We start from the raw sequence: 18,719 nt of genomic DNA on the forward strand, positions 1-18,719 counted from the left end.
TCATCAAATGCATGACATGGAGCTCTTTATGCACACTTTCCCTAAGTCTGCAGATTTTGCCAGAGGAAATTACCCACAGTTCATAGCACTGTGAAGGTAAACACAAGCTACCAAGAGAACCCCCAAGTGTAAAAAAAACTATTTATTAATTAAAATTGGGCTTTGGCCATGAAGAAAGTACAAGGTGCAAAATAAAAAGTCCCTATAACATGTTTTGGCTTTGTCAAGGTAACGTGATATAATCAAACAAAATTAAAGGTTTTATGTGGTTGATCCAGGATTAAAAAACACTTCAGGAATGAGGCAGTTTAGGTAATTAAATAATACAGAAATAAAATGAAGTAAAACCCAAAACAATCAAGATAAATACTAATAATACAGATAAGATAAGACGTGTTAGCAATAAAAGAGTGCGCTTAAATTAATAAATGGCTTTTTTTAAACATTTTGAAAGAGATGTCTGATAAATGTTGTCCCAATTCTATTTTTACTGTCTGAGGCTCTTACAGCTTCTCACAGTCAAGCATTCACTATGTGACATGAACTAAAAGTCCATAAAGGCCTGAGGGTGGAGATTGGGATTGGGCCAATAAGTGATACTGTGTAGGCGTACACATTGTGTGTGGGGGGCCCTTCAAATGTCTCCACACACACACTTGTAAGTCTGTGTTGTGAAAAGCAGTCTGAAGTGGTACAGCAGTAAACAGGAGGCAGACAGGACAGTGCGGCGATAAGATCAGTGTTTCAGGTACTCAATTTGAGCCTGTGGTGTTGTGACTCATCTGTACCTCGGTCGGCTGATCTCCCAGAATGCCCCGAGTGAACTGATATCATCACTTCATTACATCAAACACAAACAAATACAAAAGCAGTAAATCCAGCCTGTTGATCGCTTCTTCACATTTACTGCTAATTGTGTTTCCTTCTGGGGGTCAAGCAGACAAACGGCTCAGCCTCTTCTGACTCTTTGTGGCAATTAACACACGTCTGATCCGCGTTCCTTGATTCCTCTGATTCTCCACGCTCCCTTTCTCTCTTTAATCTCCATCTCTTTTGTTTTATTCAGCCCATTTAGTGTTTCCACTCAGACAAAGAAGTTGCCATCGGAGTTGCCTCGAGATCAGAGAAGCCGTTGTTAAGGGGAATGAAAGTGTTTTTTTTTGTTTGTTTTTTTTCTCGCCTCGCATTGAAATCTTGGGGTCTGCTCTCATACGAGAGCGAGGCCCTGTAGCATGAAATCAATTTCAGTCTATTCATAACATGTGATATGAAAGAGATGGATGCCAAAAAAGATGAAAGAGAGAATAAAAGATTGATTAACAAATATCGAGAGAAAACTGGTTGAAAAGAGAGATGATTATGTGCTGCTGGTGTGAGGGACAATAGAAAGGGAGTTGCCTGTTTAAGACGCTATTCATCGTTGTTGTTTCCGAGGAAGCTGAAGCAGCTGTGGGTAGACGGTAAACACACAGATTCTTGCAGAGAGTCTGGTGTGTTTCACATTGTAGACACGTTACATTTCCAACAAGGCACACAACAAACAAACTGTTGTCGCATTTAACTTTTAATAGGAAATTTAAAAAAATATGACCCACAAGTTCGCGTGCTTATGTGTTATTAATGACCTTCTGCGTCCTTAATGTCCTCTATTTGTCTCATCCTACAGAAGCCTCTATTTACAGTCAACACATCATGCTGAAAACAGCAGAATAACAAATGTGGCCTGTTACCTTTTAAATTGTCTGTGCACACTTCAGCTTTAAAACACTGTGTGTGTGTGTGTGTGTGTGTGTGTGTGTGTGTGTGTGTGTGTGTGTGTGTGTGTGTGTGTGATTGACAGGGCCGGGGTGAAGATTTTACACTAATGTGGCAGCTGCTGTTAAATTCTGTGCAGAGAACCTTTGAATTTTTGAGCCTTTATTCTGTTTTTATATGAATGTTTAATATATAGGGGTGGGTGGTGCACGGGTGTTCGGGAATGGCTAATTGGTTTTTCTCTGAAAAAGACAATAGGAACAATAAGTCTGTTAAGCTGCAATACAGTAAAAAATATAGGATGGTATATATTCTCTACAGTAAAGTGAAAACAGTTTTTGTGAAATAACTTTTTATTAAACAAGTAAACAAAAATACGTAACAACTTAGAACAGTCGACCTTGTCTTTTAGAAATGATGTTTTAGGGTTACCAAATGATCCTTGAAACTACTAAATGGTTTCTCCTAATACATTTCGGAGGAAACATAATGGCTGCCTGGATTACATTCACAGGCATCATTTTCTCCAGTCCACAAAGTGCTGGGATCACACAGAAAGTAGACGCAGGTGGTTGGTGTTGTTCAGAGTGTAGGACTTTAACATCACACATCTGGCTTTGCATCCTGAATTCACATGAGGGTAGGTCCAGCCTACTAAAGAACTGCTACATGTCTTGCCTTGCTCCTCAAGTCAACATTTTGACCTTTTCAATATTTAACCAAGGTGACAATCTTTCACTAACAGTAATCATAACATCTCTGTCCGATAAAATTACATATGTCATATTTTTTTTAAAAAATACATTTTTTTTTAAACAAAAAAAAAAACTAAAATATTTTTTTCAGGAGGATGAAAAACACAAAAACTATCAAAATAAACCTGAAACTCTGTAATGAGACACATTTAGCACCAAAATGATCAGAATCAGAATCAGAAATACTTTAATAATCCCAGGTGGAAATTATGTTCACATGAAATGTTCACACAGTCATCAGTGAATCATTAAATATTTTAATATTTTCTACTGTTACTGTATTACCAATATGAAGGCTGTCTTACATGTTTCCACAGAGCACATTGGCCTAATAAAAGCTATTTTACTATTTTAGATTGAATTTAGCATAATTCGGGTTAATGGCCCTCTGACACTGACATGCATGCATGTATGCTATCCTCCTTCGATCTATTCTAAATACATGATGCAACAAAACATATTTTCATTGGCCAATAAGATTCTAACAGAGGAGAACATACTCATTCCATGTATCTTTTATAATTTCCTTGATCATCTTCTATCATTTTAATCTTAACCCCCTGACCAGCTTTTGTAATGTCAGTTTTTCTCATTTTAATCCCACCTTATACCTCTTATTACTGTTCTACTATTCTTTTATTTCTCAGCTTTTACAAATGAAAGAAAAGGTTTTTGTGCTCTGTCTGTATTCTGTTGATTTGTCTAAACTTGTTTGGCCTTCTGTTGCATCCTCTGTAACGCACTTTGTAAACCTTGTTTTAAAATGTGCTGTAATTATTATTTATTTTCATCCGACGAGTGATGATGAGTGTTTCCTCAACAAAACCATTAAAACATCACAATGTTCCCTCCTTACATTGGCAAAAAAAGAGTGCAGGTAGCATTACCTTATTCTCTATTTGTCATTTGAGCTCAGTGGCCGATAAAAGCCATTTCATATGGCTGAAAGCCTGGAAACAGTTGGCAAATAGACCTTGACTCCTATTTTCCTATCCTAGAGTCAAGAATGAACTATCCACTGATAGATGCAGTTGAAAGCTCCAGTAAAATTAAATAAGTGGACCTTGAGTTAGCACTGTTTTGTCAGGCTACTAAAGGAGTACTCATCTTATATGAGCGTTAATTATTAATATTTAATTACTTTACCTGTGCTTATAAAAACCCTCAGAGAACATTGTTCATATTCATTCATTTTAACAGAAGATCAAAGTGTCACTTCCTCCTCATCTCTGTAGTCTAATCAGCAATCAGTCTCAAAAGTAATGAAGTATCTGCAGACTTCAGTACGTAATGATCAGATTATGGGTTAATCCAGCTGCTTGTATTCCATTAACTTTCACTAAATCTTGCTTTGCGTTAAACATGCAGAGGTAGCAGACGACGTGCACGTTTTTAGGGAAAAAGGCGTCAAAAGAAAGACAAAGCTGAAGACTTGTGTCTTCTTTGAAAGATCTCATTTCAGATTACTGTGTTTGATGGAGGCGTCTTTAGAACTCATAGACAGAGAAAGAATGATAGAGAGGGAGGGACAGAAAGAGGATGATGAAGATAGAGTGTAACTCTGTGTGTGTGTATGTGTGTACTCGCTGGTGGCATTTCCAGGCTTAATGCTGAGCTCTATGTGAAGTAACAGGTCTGCATATTAACTCAGTGGAAATATCAGGCTCTGCCCAACACCTTTCTGCCTCTCATACTATCAGCCACACAACCAGAACAGACTTAATAACTTTGCTTCTATGTGTGTGTGAGAGTGTGTGTGCGTGTGAGTGTGTGTCTGTGTGGGCTCTTTGACAGCGATAACCTTTCTGGAATAGGAGTGTTAATTGCACTGGTCTGGGATCAGTGGGGGAGATGGTGTAATTGCTATCTATTCTGAGATGCAATTTTTACAGGACAGTGTCAGTGTGTGTGTGTGTGTGTGAATGTGTGGGTGCAATTGTGTGCCAAAAGATGAAAACATCCTAACAAAGAAGAATAAAAAATATATTTTTGCTGGCATTTAAATCAAATTTATATTTAAAAGAAGATTTAGATCTGTTGTGTCCATGTGTCTGATCATGATCTCTAGTCACCTCTTTGGCCTCTGGCAGCTGGAGTGTTTAGGGAATGTCTTGTTCCATTTTGGTTTCATAGAATATGTATTTTTTCATCCACCTACTTCACCTGGAGATGACGGTCAAGGGTCAGAGATACTGTACGTGTGTCTTGAGCTATTCACTGAACAGCCTTAGCACTGAGAGTTTGGTATCATCAACAGCCTGTTGCACGAGCTGAACGTTCGAGCAATTAAACGTTTGCAGGAAGTTGGGGTATTAAGTCAGTAATAACTGTTACCTTGCAACTAGTTAATTTCACTCTAAACTTGCTATTTTGTTAAGTTGCATTGTGGCTCCAATTATAATATAACATCATTTCTTTGAGCTCTATAAGTTGTGATAATAATATCACCCAAATAATAATGTGGCTGGATCACTACAACGACAAAGTCGACTTACCAAGAAATATGAGCAGGTATACAATCACTGAAAGTGGCACCGACATTACAATGTCAAATAAATGAGGCATAAAATCGAGCTGACCTGTTTTAAAATAACAGCTGCTGTAGCTGTAACTTTGTACAGTATAAGCATGAATGCACCTAAGATGCATTGAGATCTGTTCACTCAGGCCACATTCAGAGGCACGCTGGTCACATTCTATGAGTAGTCGGTACACGGATGTGCCCTAGGTCACACTAAAGGACCACCTAATAAACTGACGTCTTTAAGTACGTAGTATAGGCAAGATTGCATTCTAGCCAATGTGTCCACCTCTTTTGGGCTCCACACGGACTGCTGCAACCAAAGCCCACTCGAATTGGTCAATACCACTTGGACTACAAACCGGAATGCTTCTGATGGCAAAATCTTGGTCCCTTGCGCATATATTCTGCATTCATATGCAGATATTTGCTTACAGAGATTAGAAAAATGGATTCCTGTGGATGGAGCACACACGAGACACTCAATTTGGACTACAGAGTCAGTACAAGCTCGATACTCGAAGCTCGATGATTCATGCAAGTAGTCACTCGAGACCCATATGGAGACGTATGTTAATGCCAGGTGTAAACAGGGCCTAAATGTGTTGGACCCGGGACTGGCGACTCATTCATGATGTATCCTGGCTCTCACCCTTCTCTGGGATAGACTCCAACCTGCCACAACCCTTGATGTTATAGCTAATTTTTATGGTGCATTTTTTTTTCTTAATATGGCATGACTTCCAATTTATGTTCAAACAAAGCTACATGGGGACCTAATCATACTGGAGCAGGTGCACCAGACTACAGGACTCTACAAGCTTCCAAGAAGCTGCAATGGGGGGAGATGGCTCCACACTTGAAGCCCATTTCAGATCATTTCATTCCAAACAGATAATCCCTGCTGCGCCTGTTAAAGCCGACAGCAGAATTGAGCTGTCTGTCAAACCCTGTGGAGGCTGAGGTGGTCTGTCTGCCTCAAATCTCTTATTCAGACACCTGGGCAGTTTCCTCTCTGTGGACCGCAGCTCTGATCAGGAAATACAAACCTGGATCATGCTGGCTTCAGCTTCCTTTAGGGAATCTCTGGCACAAGATCTTTCAAATCAAGATGGCTCATCTGCATACTGAGCATACCAACTACCAACCTGCCTGCATGCACACACACTCCTCTGCAGTTCTTACAGACGCCACATCAGGCCCCTCCACTGATCCAGCACCTGCAGCACATCTTTGCCTTCACCTGGTGTATGTATTAAGTGAGATAGTTCCAAAGAGCAGCTGCAGAGGTGTATTAGCACCACCATCAGCCAGCAGCAGCTGTGCTGTGTCGGCCATGCCGTCGTCTCATGGGAGCTTGTACGGCCAATTACACCGCAGCGGACGGTCATCGGGAGGGCAGCACAGGAAGTTGAAGAACTAGCTGAAGGTGTGTTAAGGAAGTGTGTAATCAGACCTGGAGGACGGCGCTGCTGATAGCAGCAGAAATGCACCCGGAGAAAAATGTCACAAAAATTTGTTGAGCTTCATATTCAAAAAGTTTTTCAGAACTAATTTAGATCTGTCTTCTCTCAGGTCAGAAATTAAAAATAGTAAATGTGAGCTTTTGAGGTTTTTAGGTTAGCAATTCACAAATTATAGCTTAACGCTATTCTTAGTCGAATCATTAGGTTAAACGAGCTGTTTACAGTTATTAAACAGGTCAATTAAAGATTTTTTTTTCCCTTTTCAATCTACTTTCTAGAATGTTGAATAAAATCCAATCTACTGTTCTGTATGTACGGCAGTGCCTCACTGTTTCATTGTTGTTTCATTGCTTTGTTACCAACTGTTATATGACTTTTCTCTTCCACCCTCAAAACTTTAAATTGCATCCTCTCCTCCTTACAAAAGCTGAATTAGACACTTTATTTTCCCGTGAAATGATAAAAATGAAAATAAAAAACACAAAAACAACCAATCAGTGTTGATGGTCAGTATTCTCGTAAACCTTGATGGATAAAGTCAGAGTAGAGTGAATCCTCCCACTCACAGAAAACATCTGGACCAGCTCATTTACAATGAGACAATTAGTATAATTAAATAAACACTTAGAAAATGTACTATGATAGTGAGACATGACCAGTGCCAGAATAATGTGGACAGGGGCCCAGAAGGCTGCACTTTTTGTGCCCTTACTATCCTAAATCTAACAGCACAGGTGTACAGGGTGTATAGACATAAACACACAGGGAGACAAACAGCAGACACACTGTAATATAAGCACAGCGGTGCCTTCCTTTCAGAAAAACAAACTGATACAGGCTCAGATTAATGATTTATATTTATTTATTTATAGAATTAAGTGAGGTGCTGTTACTGAGGGTATTTTAAGAGAAATATTATGTCTATAATATGAGAAAAATGTAGTTTCATTATTTTCTCTGACATTTTTTACCTTGCAATAATGCAACGCCATGTATCTGTGTCTATTTGACTCTTTGCTAAGATGATCAAGAATAAAAGAAATCCCAGAGCTAAATTTAAACCTGCAATACTAATTGGTGTGTGAATGTGTATTGGTTTTATGGAGTTGTTTGTGTGTGTGTTTTCTACTTATTTTTATTATGTATTACTTTATATGATTTTATTGCTGTCTTATTTAATTTATTAAACTTATTATATTTTTATGAATTTTTATTAATTGCTTATTTTGAAGTGTTTAATAGTTTTATATTGCCTCATCTTTTAAATGTCTTTTGCCATTCCCATGCCTTATTTTGTATCCTGCTTTGTTTGGTTGTTTGGTATCCTGTTTGTGCTCTGTCAAAGAACTTCGTAAACTTTAGAGGTGCTATATAAATAGAGTTATTATTATTAATATAACGTATTTTTTAGGCCACTTGGGGGCAGCGGAAACAAGCTGTTAACACAACCGTGACATACTGTCACCAATGATATAGTGAACAGTGGCTTATTTACACCTCCGGCTGTTTAAGGGAACATTACTGTATCATTCATTTGGAGTAATGTTTCTGTCCACCTAAGGAATATAATGTTTTAGCTTTGTTTTTGGTCTCTACCAACTCCTGATGGGAATATCTGGGTCTATAGCTGCTAAATACTGCACTATGTTCACCAACTAGTGACTAATTCTGTCTGTCTGCCGTTTGGTGCTGAGCAGGTTCTCTATACTGGGTTTATCAGAGTTTTTTCTCTGAGTCATGAACAGTAAAATTGCAGGTTGGACGGCTAAACATTGAGCTGAAAAGAAGTGCATAAGTGTGTATTTTTATCACTATAAACAGCATCTTTGACATACAAATGATCATGTTACATGCTAATATTAAAATACTGCTTAAAGTTACTTTAAGGTTTAAAATGGCAGATTCCATTAGCCACCTCTAAGTAGCAGGAATTCTGCTGCTCACCGGAAACGACTATTTTCACTTACATAGAATCAATAATTTAAACTAACACTTTAACACTTCTTCTTCTTTAACTAAGGATTACAAACACTAAGTGACAAATCAGTCTCTTATATTGTTGTGAAAGCAGCAGGCATGCTATGTGTGCAGGTCTGAATGATAATGTCCAGCCTGCTCATGTTGATGAAGGAGATGTTTTAATGGAGTGGATACATAATTTCTTGTCTAGCCAATCTAATGCAGCCTATAGGGGGCATTTGACAAAAATCTGCTATTATAAATTCAGTTGGTAAAATAGGAAGTGAACGTATTTTTCAACAAAAATTATACTTGGAGGGAAACCTAAAAATATAACTGTATTGCCATCCAGCTGTTCTGCCCTGTGGTTCACCTGTAAGACGCCTGCGGGTCCGAGATTGGTCTGTTCAGCCATCAGATAAGAGCCATCTCTACGAACCAGCAGTGGAAGGTGCTGTCAGATGGTAAGGATAGTAATATGCAAAAAAGTCTGTGTGTGTATGTGTGATAGAGAGAGATAGAGAGAGAGAGTAAAAGAGAGAGAGAGAGAGAGAGAGAGAGAGAGAGAGAGAGAGAGAGAGAGAAAGTAACAGGGAGTTGGAGAAATAGTTAGTAATGGCAACAGACTGTGGGCTTTTGACACTTCAGCTCATCACTTGCTCATCCACATCATGGCTTCCACGGCCCACGTTAATCATCACACACACACACACACTGTACTGTCAGCTGTATCGATTGTGAGGTGGCCGGTGGATGAACCTGTCATGGCCAACATAGATCGGACTGGAGGATAATGAAGTCTTCCTGCCCTATCTGACAAGCTCCGAGAGGAAGTGAGAGAGAGAGTGTGTGTTTGTGTGTGTGTGTGTGAGAGGAGAGAGTAAGAGAGAAAAAAAACAGAGAAAGATGCTCCTGGGACAGCCCACGGGCGTCCTAACCATTGCCTGAATAAATTGGATGGAAAGAAGCCCCTTGAGTCGAAGACGTGATCTGTCATGATGTCATCTAAACGAGATTCGCATAGAGGGAGAGGTCAGGGTGCTAATAAAGACCTAACCCACACACACCCACACACACATACACACCATCAATTGAACAGTAAGTGCAAGCTGACAATCTTCAGCAATTTTCCTGGAAACATTTTAATCCGGCTGTAACATTGCTAAAAAAAAAATCTGCTTGGCTTCTCTCTGTCTGTCTACATCCTTCTCCTTCCTTCCGTCAGACTTTCTAGGAGTACAAGCTCACACCTCGGTGATGTCTTATTCACTTTTTTTCTCTCATGTTAGTCGTTACTGGGTTTTTTTTGTGATTTACTGCCTTGATCGCTAAAGAATAAAGCTGAAGTCATTTTATATTGTCAGTCTGTCAACAAATCCTACAAAAAGACTTAAAACCAACACTGTTAGCCTGACATCTCTACCCTACCTACAGCTAAAATGGGTCACGTATATTTTTTCATTTTTAAAAATACTAAATAATTTCCTAAAACAGCTGGTCAATGTACTCTTCCAACAAACATTACTCAAACAGAGGTAAACAGTTCATTTCTTTAGGACTATTGTCAGACGTGGAATAATACACAGTTGGAGTGTTTAAAGCAGCAGGACACAGACGTTTCACATATCATGGCTTGAAGAAATTAGTCGTTAGCTGGACTCCCTGGACTGTGAGTTTAGAGCCCCGGGGGAGTGTTAGTGTTTGTACCACAGGCGTTTTGGACCGCCCGGAAGAAGAGGAGGATTTCAGGCCCGGGACGCGGAGGAATGCTGACGGAGAGCAAAACTGGTATCTTGCCAGAACCTGTTGAGCAAGCGGGCAATGTAACCAGGCTCAGCACCCTCTATGGACTTAATGTAAGAGGCCAAGAGACAGAAGACAGCATCGACGAAAGAAGCTAAGAAGAAAAGCAGCAGGACACACATGTGGACAGAGTTGTGGTAAACATATTAGCAGACAGCTGACTATTCACACATCCAGCTGACACAGAGCAAATACTCTCCTTTTAGCTTTGTTTTGGTCTCCACCAACTCCTGATAACTATATCTGTTTCTTTAGCTGCTAATTGCTGCATTGTGCTGTGTTTTTGCTAAAAACAGCTGCCTGGAAATGATAGAAGCACTGACGCTGAAACGCTCTACAATCCTGTGTAGTCTGATGACAGTTCTCTCACTATTAGTGACCCCTTTCATGTTACACATCGGAATTTGACCAGTTTTAAATAACAAAATATTGATTAATGCAGCTTTAAAGAATTTGTACAGTACGCCAAATGCAAAGGAAATTTATCTGCCAACAGCAATAAAAGAAATAAAAGAATAATAACACAATAAAAAAAAATAAGCAGTTGTCTGAGCTGTCGAGAGGAAATGTCTGTTGCTCTGTCTGAAAATGACTTCACATTCAGGAAACTACAAGCTGACAATTTTAATCCATCTTCCTCCAGCGTGGACTTGACATGTATTTCTCTTGTATTCCCTGTGGGCTACCTCTCTATCCAGCTCCCCCTCTCTCTCCCTCTCACCTTTGGCTCACTCGCTCGCTCACAGTGACATGTGTGTCCCCTCCTGAACAACATTTCAATGTAAAAATAACATTATTGAACCTGCAGGAGAACAGCAGAGCCCAGTTTAATGTACTTGTTATATAACGGTGCATTTTACATGATATTGCAGAATGTGAACCTTTAACTCGCTTTGAGGCTCAAACACGGTGTGACCGTACATACACGAGTCACTCTCTGCCCTGAACGAAAAACAGCTTTATGTGACATAATCACCAGGTGACAGAAATCTTCTCCTTCCACTGCAGTTGTATTTTCTCGACCTCTAAGACCATTAAAGAGGTGCTGCTGTCCAGAGCGGAGGGCAGCTGAAAAACTGATGCTGTTAGCATGGCACATTCATAACACTGTGAACTGTCAGGATGGCAAAAAATGACCTTATATGTGGACTATATGTGTGAATTTGTGTGTGTGTGTGTGTGTGTGTGTGTGTGTGTGTGTGTGTGTGCGTGCGCAAGAGAGAGTTAGAAACTGTCAAAACATCCATTTGTCAAAGAAGCCATGAGGTCTCAGCAATGTTTCTCTCTCTCTCTCTCTCTCTCTCACACACACACACACACACACAGATATACTGTCGGAGGCACCTTGCATATCAGATTGTGAATAAGTCTAAGTTAAAGCAACATTGTGTAACTTTCCTACCATAAAATAGGTGAATGGTGTCTCTGCCATTCACACTCCTCATCAGTTCTGTGATTTAAAGAGTTTCCTGATGGACAGTAACGTAAACTGCTGCAAACTGTAGTTGCTGTTAGCTAGTGTTAGCTTACTTTGTTAGCCAGGCTCCCTGGACTGTGAGCCCAGAGTGTTAATGTTGTATCACAGGCAATTTGGACCACCAGGAATAAGACATTTTAAGGTCCAGGGCACAGGCGAATATGGTCGTGCCAGAACTGCCGCTGCGGCAAGTGGGCCATGTAACCAGGTTCAGCAGTTTCTATGGACATGATGACAGAGACTGAAAAGGACATTGACGGAGGAAGCCAACAAGAGAAAAGACTGAGCAAGAAACAGATGAACAAGAGTAAATCTGGGACTGACTTTTAGTCGTTGGCAAGAGTGTCGTGAAATAAAAGGCTGAAAGACTGACGCCGAGGTGGGCTTCATGCTGTTGGACCAGTAAGTAATATTTGCTGGCTGCTATGTCTTGTGTTGCATTCACTGTCTTAGCAAAGTTGTTAAATCACTAGTTTTTGATCATAAATAATGTCAACATAATAAATGCACATGTACAACTGTCCATATTTACCACAGTAGGATTGTACTCTAAAACTAAACCAGAAAAAATACACAATGTTGCTTGAAAGAAAAGGTTGACATTTTCAACTCAATACTCACAGGCCATATTATAATATTAAAATAGTCATTGGGGGTGGTTTTTAGCTTAGTTGGTAGAGCAACCGCCCCCATGTACAAAGGCTCAGTCCTTGCTGCGGCAGCCCAGTGTTCGAATCCGACCTGTGGCTCTTTCCTGCATGTCATTCCCCATCTCTCTCTCCAATGGTCAGTAATATAATGTTGAGTGAGGTGCGCAGTAATCTGTTGTCTGACTGTTTGATCTCAGCAGATGTACCAATGCTGGAGATGCTGCTGATCTCAGACAGTTTGCAGACACTATTTGGCCCTTTATTTGCATTTACATATACAGTGTAAATATATACAGTGTTTCTCTCACAGTTAAGGAGGAAACTTGAAAACGTTTGACATTCAAGGTTATCATATTAGAATTTAATATAATGTATGACTTAACCTGACCTGTGGCTCTTTCCTGCATGTCATTCCCCATCTATCTCTCCCCACATTCCTGTCACTCTTCAAGCTGTCTCTGTCAAATAAAGTCAAAAAAAAAATCTTTAGAAAAAAAAAAAAGTTATTGGTTCCTTAAACTGAAGTTAAAGCTGCACTAATCCATATTTTTGTGTATAGAACGAGTACCCACAAACCATGACCATAATGTTTCAATCACCTTGAAACACTGACACAAAACCTTTGTCTATCATTAAGTTTCAAACAGTTTCGATTTTCTGTTTTTTCCGCATAACAAGAAATCAAGCACACAGACAGAGGGAGGACAGCTCTGCCACATCAGGTAGCCGTGGTGCCAAAGGCAAGATGTGAGCAGAGTGCTGACAGCCATAGCGAGCTAGTTCCAGCGGTGAGAAAGAAAGGGAGGAAATGAGATGGAAGGAGCGTCAGACAGAGCGAAGGCAGCGTCAGGTCTTGCAGGAGCAGACAGCTCCTTCATCAGCAGGTGAAATTCTCCTTGCTCTTGACGCCTTCTCAGGAACTTTCAAGAAGTGCGGGGACCACAAACTCACCAGATTGCTTGACGACTCCATTTTGTTTTCCATTGTAAGTTTTTCAAAGAAAGCATCTGACTTTTTATTGACTTTGTGTTCAGAGGCCTTTAGCTAAATGAAGTGGATATCTTTACCTGACAGTCGTGTGAGTGCTTATTGTCAGTGTTGGATCTCAGCAACACAGACTGCCTGTGAAAGCACAAAAAAGACATTTTACACTGCAAAGGCAGGTACATAAAAAGATAGATACTTAATTTGGCAAACTCAGTCTTGCTAATATGAGGCTGTAGTAGCAGTGACTTTAAAGTGCGCTTCTACACAGAATGAGGACCATGAATGTTGTTCAGTATTTATCATTCACAATGTAGTCGACAAGATGTCTTCACGGCAAGGAATGATTCCAGGAACAAAACCCTATTCCAGTGTACAAATGGAATCTGAGTATTGTCGTGAAATAGACAATGAAAAAAGTTGGAAACTAATCTGCATTTACATTAGTCAAACAGAGTTTGATATGCATCAGATGGGTTCAGGTGTCTGACTGCTCTAAGTTAGAAGTACGCAGTGAAAGTGTTCTTCAGTAAAAGCACTGAAAATGTCTTAAGAAGTGCAAGCCATCAAACATTCGTACTTCTCCAGTTTCCAGTCAGCATGGCTGAAAAGAACTGAAAACAGAAGCAGGCCCACAGAAGTGCTGCTGCTGGTCTGATGGCTTTGCTGAAGAATCATTTTGAATGCATCATTATCAAGCTCAAGACATACCCAGTCTACAGTGGCACTTACTGCTGTGTAAATCAAACCTCAAACATGGAGGACAGCAGCTGCTAGTGACTTGCTCGCATGGTGCAAGCAGAGCTCTTTCTAACGAACACTATGTATCCAGATGACTGACTGTCAAACTTCACACTGCTGCTGTCAGTGGTCACAATGTAAGCATCCTTAATTCTGTGTATGGGCAGTAATATAATGTTGAGTGAGGTGCGCAGTAATCTGTTTTCTGAATGTTTGATCTCAGCATGGCAGATGTACCGATGCTGGAGGTGCTGCTGATCTCAGACAGTTTGCAGACACTATTTGGCCCTTTATTTGCATTTTCTCTCAATGCCATATTTCACAAAATCCTATGTGAAAGTGTTCTGTGCTTCTGTGCTCACTGGACCACAATATATAAAGTGTTTCTCTCACAGTTAAAAAATCAGGAGGAAACTTGAAAAATGCTTGACTTTCAAGGTTATCATATTAGAATTTAATATAATGTATGACTTAAATTAATTCATCCTACACTGTGCCCAAGAGAGAATATGAAGTCATTTTTATGTTGGAGCTGTAGAGCTATTTTTTACTGTGACCTAACCTTCAACTCACACTCTGTGACCTTGACTTTGTTTAACAGTGCTTCTACAAGACAGCTTACATGACACCTTGTTCATAATGAAGAATTTAACGCTCTATATTAAGAAACAACATATACCACTGAGCAACTTTTGGGAAGGTTGTGTGGAAAGTGTTTCTGAGCATCACTAGCCTTGCATAGCCACTCTGCTGGAGCTAATTGCAGTCATTCTGGTCGATGTTTAAAACCCAGACGAAACCGGTCTCACTTCTGGGACGCTTCTTGCCATCAACCCATATCAATCAGCACAGAGCAGATCAAGTTGACCGGAAGTCAGACACACAAACGGCATAGAGAATCTGGCCGATTTTCCAAATAAAACACCCTGTGCAAACCTCTGACTGTAAAAACAGCCAAAAGGGAAAGTATTTAACTATGTAGCATATTTATATATTTAGACCCACATACACCAGCAATAATGACCAAATCTGAGCAAGTTAAGTCTGCCACTGTTCTTCTGAAACGCTCCAGGTGAGGTCTTGTGGAGAATGAACTAAAACTGTGTTGTGGCCGCGATGTGACAGAGACGTGGGCTAAACAGTCTACATCTGCGTCGCAAACAATCTTAAAAGGCAATTTGTATCACAATGTGATTCTTTAAGTTTGTGCAGTAGCAGTAACATGGCAAAATGCTAATTTTAAAGTCTCAGTATGTTTCATTAAAGTAAACTACTGAGCAATAATCAGTGTGTTTGGCTCCCAAAAGAAAGTTTGTTTTCTATTGTGTTTTTTAATAATGTCTTATGACACAAAAACAAAACAGGCCAACAAAGAATTACATTTCATATTAGATCTTTTAAATAAATTAAAGTGGAAGAAATAAGCATTAATAATTAATAATCTCTATAATCATGCAGTAATGCCACAGCTTTGTTGTGATGCAACACACTCTCAGGCTTATAAGTTTTGATCACTTATGAGTTGCTTCACAGCAACAGAAATAACTTTCACAGCAAGTTCTGTAAGGATTATTCATCTTAAAAAGCGCTCAAAGAGCTGCTGGTACATCTCAAAAATCCAGGGAGCTACTTTCTGTAGACTTATGCCACTTTAAACAGCTGGTTTCACCTTCCTCAGATCCTTGCCATTCAGACGCATACCTTATATAACCTAACCATGATGGCACAAAGCTGAGCTGCAGCTCTTAATCCATGAGCAGGAGCTCATTGTGACAAAAAAAACAAAACATCTCTCATTAAGTCAGGAGTGAATATTTCTGGCATATTGAACCAATTAAATGAAACACCACGGGCTGAGTTTATGTAATCTAGATGTTATAACAGGAGCCTGTCAGAAGCAGATTCACTTCTCACGCTGATTTTACACAGAAGGAGTCATTTCGCTCAAAACTCTAATCCAATTCTTCCAGCTCTTTTCTCAGGACTTGAAAGACAATCCATCTGTTCCTCCTGGCCGATGTTCAATCACACCGCCTTCTGTTGTGTGGGCCGGAGGTGAGTTAAATGTTTCTACCACTTCACTGACAGCCGGGGGAGTCGGGGACACGGTGGCATCTCGCTGCTATAAAGATCACGGCTGGAGTCCTAATTCATCACCCCAGGCATCATCATGTGGCATTACAATATGCTAATGCAGCGACGCCGTGCCCTCGCTGTCACCTCGTTCTCTCTCTTTCATCTTTCTCCCTCCTCCCGCTCCTCTTCCTCCCTCTAGGGGCTACACTTCCCCTCCGCCCACCCACCTCCCTTCTGTGATTTGTGCCTTTCTGCCAATATGTGGAGAGGGCTCAAAGTGATGTCGCAGGTGATGTTGGAATTAGGTGAGCATTGCGTGTAGTTGTCTGGCTGCAACGGACGAACACGTAATTAGCCTGTGGTGTCAGCGCTACGAGCGGATCCCATTTAATAAGCGCAGGTTTCCCCTCAACAGGAAAATCACCGCCTCACATGCCTTCAGGTGGGATAAAAATAGGAATAGTGTTGCAACAGGTGTGGCTTTGTGGTGGAAATCTGTGCAGGTGGTTTACGGCACAATGAGGATTACCTAGCAAACATGCTGATGCTGACTAGACGTTGATTCAACATCTGTAGTTGTCATCATTTTGGCGTCAGGAGTTAATTTTTGTTAAAGAGTTTTCAAAGCTGTTTATCTTTAGTATTTGTCCTGTGCTGCTCGGTGAAAATGTTCTCTGATAACTTCCTTACCCCATGTGACGGATATGTTAGCCAGCCCCAGTCTCCCATGATGGTCGTCGTGTCCAGTAGATTCACTGCAGAGAGAGAAGAAAACAACAACAGAGCAGGTAAGTGATGAACTTTAAATGATTGTTTTTCCCATCCTCCCCATCCATCCTGTCCTTCATCACCATCCTCTGTGAGAGCCGGCACCCGACAGAGTCGCATGCATACACCTGTCTGACAGGTGTGACTGATGAGGCGGGACGGTCGTCGCGGCAACTCTGAGCCGAGAGTCACAGCGTGTGATGTCACCTTGACCTGGTTCACCCTCGGAGCTCTCGGAGCTGGAACCCCAGTGGTCCAGCTCAAAATATAACAGGAAAGGAAACGTTTACTCTTAAATGTGCAACTTCTCTTTTTCTTTTCTTTTCTTTTTTTTATTATTAATTACAGCTCAGCATAAACATACATTTCAATACACTTCATACAGTCTGGTAGAAAAGAATATATTGTTCATAATAGTGGGTGTGTGAACAATATCTATAGGCTAAATAAATAAAGTAGAGATTAAATTGACTGTACTTATATGGCCTTTCTAGTCTTCCGACCACTCAAAGCGCTCTACACTACATATCTCATTCACCCCATTCACACACATTCATACACTGATGGCATTGGCTACCATGCAAGGTGCCAACCGCTCCTCAGTTTGCGGATCTAACCATTCATACATATACACACCGAGCACCGGGAGCAATTTGGGGTTCAGTGTCTTGCCCAAGGACACTTCGACATGCAGCCGGGGATCGAACCACCGATCATCTGATTAGTGATTAGTCTGCCTGTGAGCCAACAGCCAAAGAAGACTTAAGAGAAGTGTAACCAGCCAAAAATTCTGGAAAAAAACAGACAAATCACTGACACCATCATACTATAGAACCCAAGCACCACCTGCCCCCATCACCCTTTGTGACTCCACAATCAACACTGTGTAGTAAGCCTCCTGGGAATCATTGTCTCTGTGGACCTCAAGTGGAAGCTGAACAAGAAAGCACAACAGAGGATGTACTTCCTGTAGCAGTTAAAGAAATTCAACCTACAAAAGACATCCTCACCTCCTCCATCACCATCTGGCACACTGCTCCTACTACCAAGGACAAGTATCTGCTGAGAAGTTGACAGGCTGCAATCTTCCAACTCTTCAGGACCTGTGCTCCTCCCAGACCCTGAAGCTGATTGTAGCTGACTCCTCCCACCCTGGATACAAACTTCTCGAGATACTTTCCTCTGGCAGGCTTCGGTCCATCAGGACCAAAACCTCATGCCACAAGAACAGCTTTTTCTCGACTGCTGATGGCCTCATCAACAAGGCCCTGGCCTTTTAGCCCACCTTAGGTCTGCCAATGATCCACATCTTTGCTTATTTGTATTTGATTAGCCCGATGGCAGCCAAAGCAACATATTCTGAGCTTCAAAACGGCTTTTCAGGAACACTGTCCATTCTTTATACTGTCATTGTCACATATACACTTGACCACACTTTGCTAGCAGACAGCTGACTGTACTTGCTAGTGTTTGGGTGACTGGTCTCACTGAACTCACTAGAAACTACACTTCTTTCTGTTACTTTCCTCTACTCTCTCCCTTTTCCCTCTCATATTAAGTCCCAGGATATTTCAGTAACATGTAGACACTTCTTTGCCTCTGTTTACGCTGCCCTGAACTAGTTGTGTCTGTTAACACCCACTCACTTCTTTCCATTCACTTTGTATGAAATCTTTGCTGCAGCTAAAATTCATCTGGCATTCTGTCTGAATGGCAGGATATTCATAAGGAGGCGGGATGGACAGAAGAGGAAAAAGTGGATGA

General features: G+C 40.7%; 1 protein-coding gene across 5 annotated transcripts in view; it reads right to left on the reverse strand.

The window, feature by feature from the left end:
• Positions 1 to 18,719, reverse strand: part of epha8 (eph receptor A8) — a 116,289-nt gene that overhangs the window by 67,990 nt on the left and 29,580 nt on the right. For all 5 annotated transcript variants that reach the window (XM_027279710.1, XM_027279709.1, XM_027279708.1 and 2 more), the window contains exon 2: positions 16,878 to 16,942. In XM_027279710.1, coding sequence (XP_027135511.1) covers positions 16,878 to 16,942 — 65 coding nt within the window. The remainder of the gene's footprint in view (positions 1 to 16,877; positions 16,943 to 18,719) is intronic.

The sequence above is a fragment of the Larimichthys crocea genome, chromosome VI (assembly GCF_000972845.2).
Source record: "Larimichthys crocea isolate SSNF chromosome VI, L_crocea_2.0, whole genome shotgun sequence".
Lineage (NCBI taxonomy): Eukaryota > Metazoa > Chordata > Actinopteri > Sciaenidae > Larimichthys > Larimichthys crocea.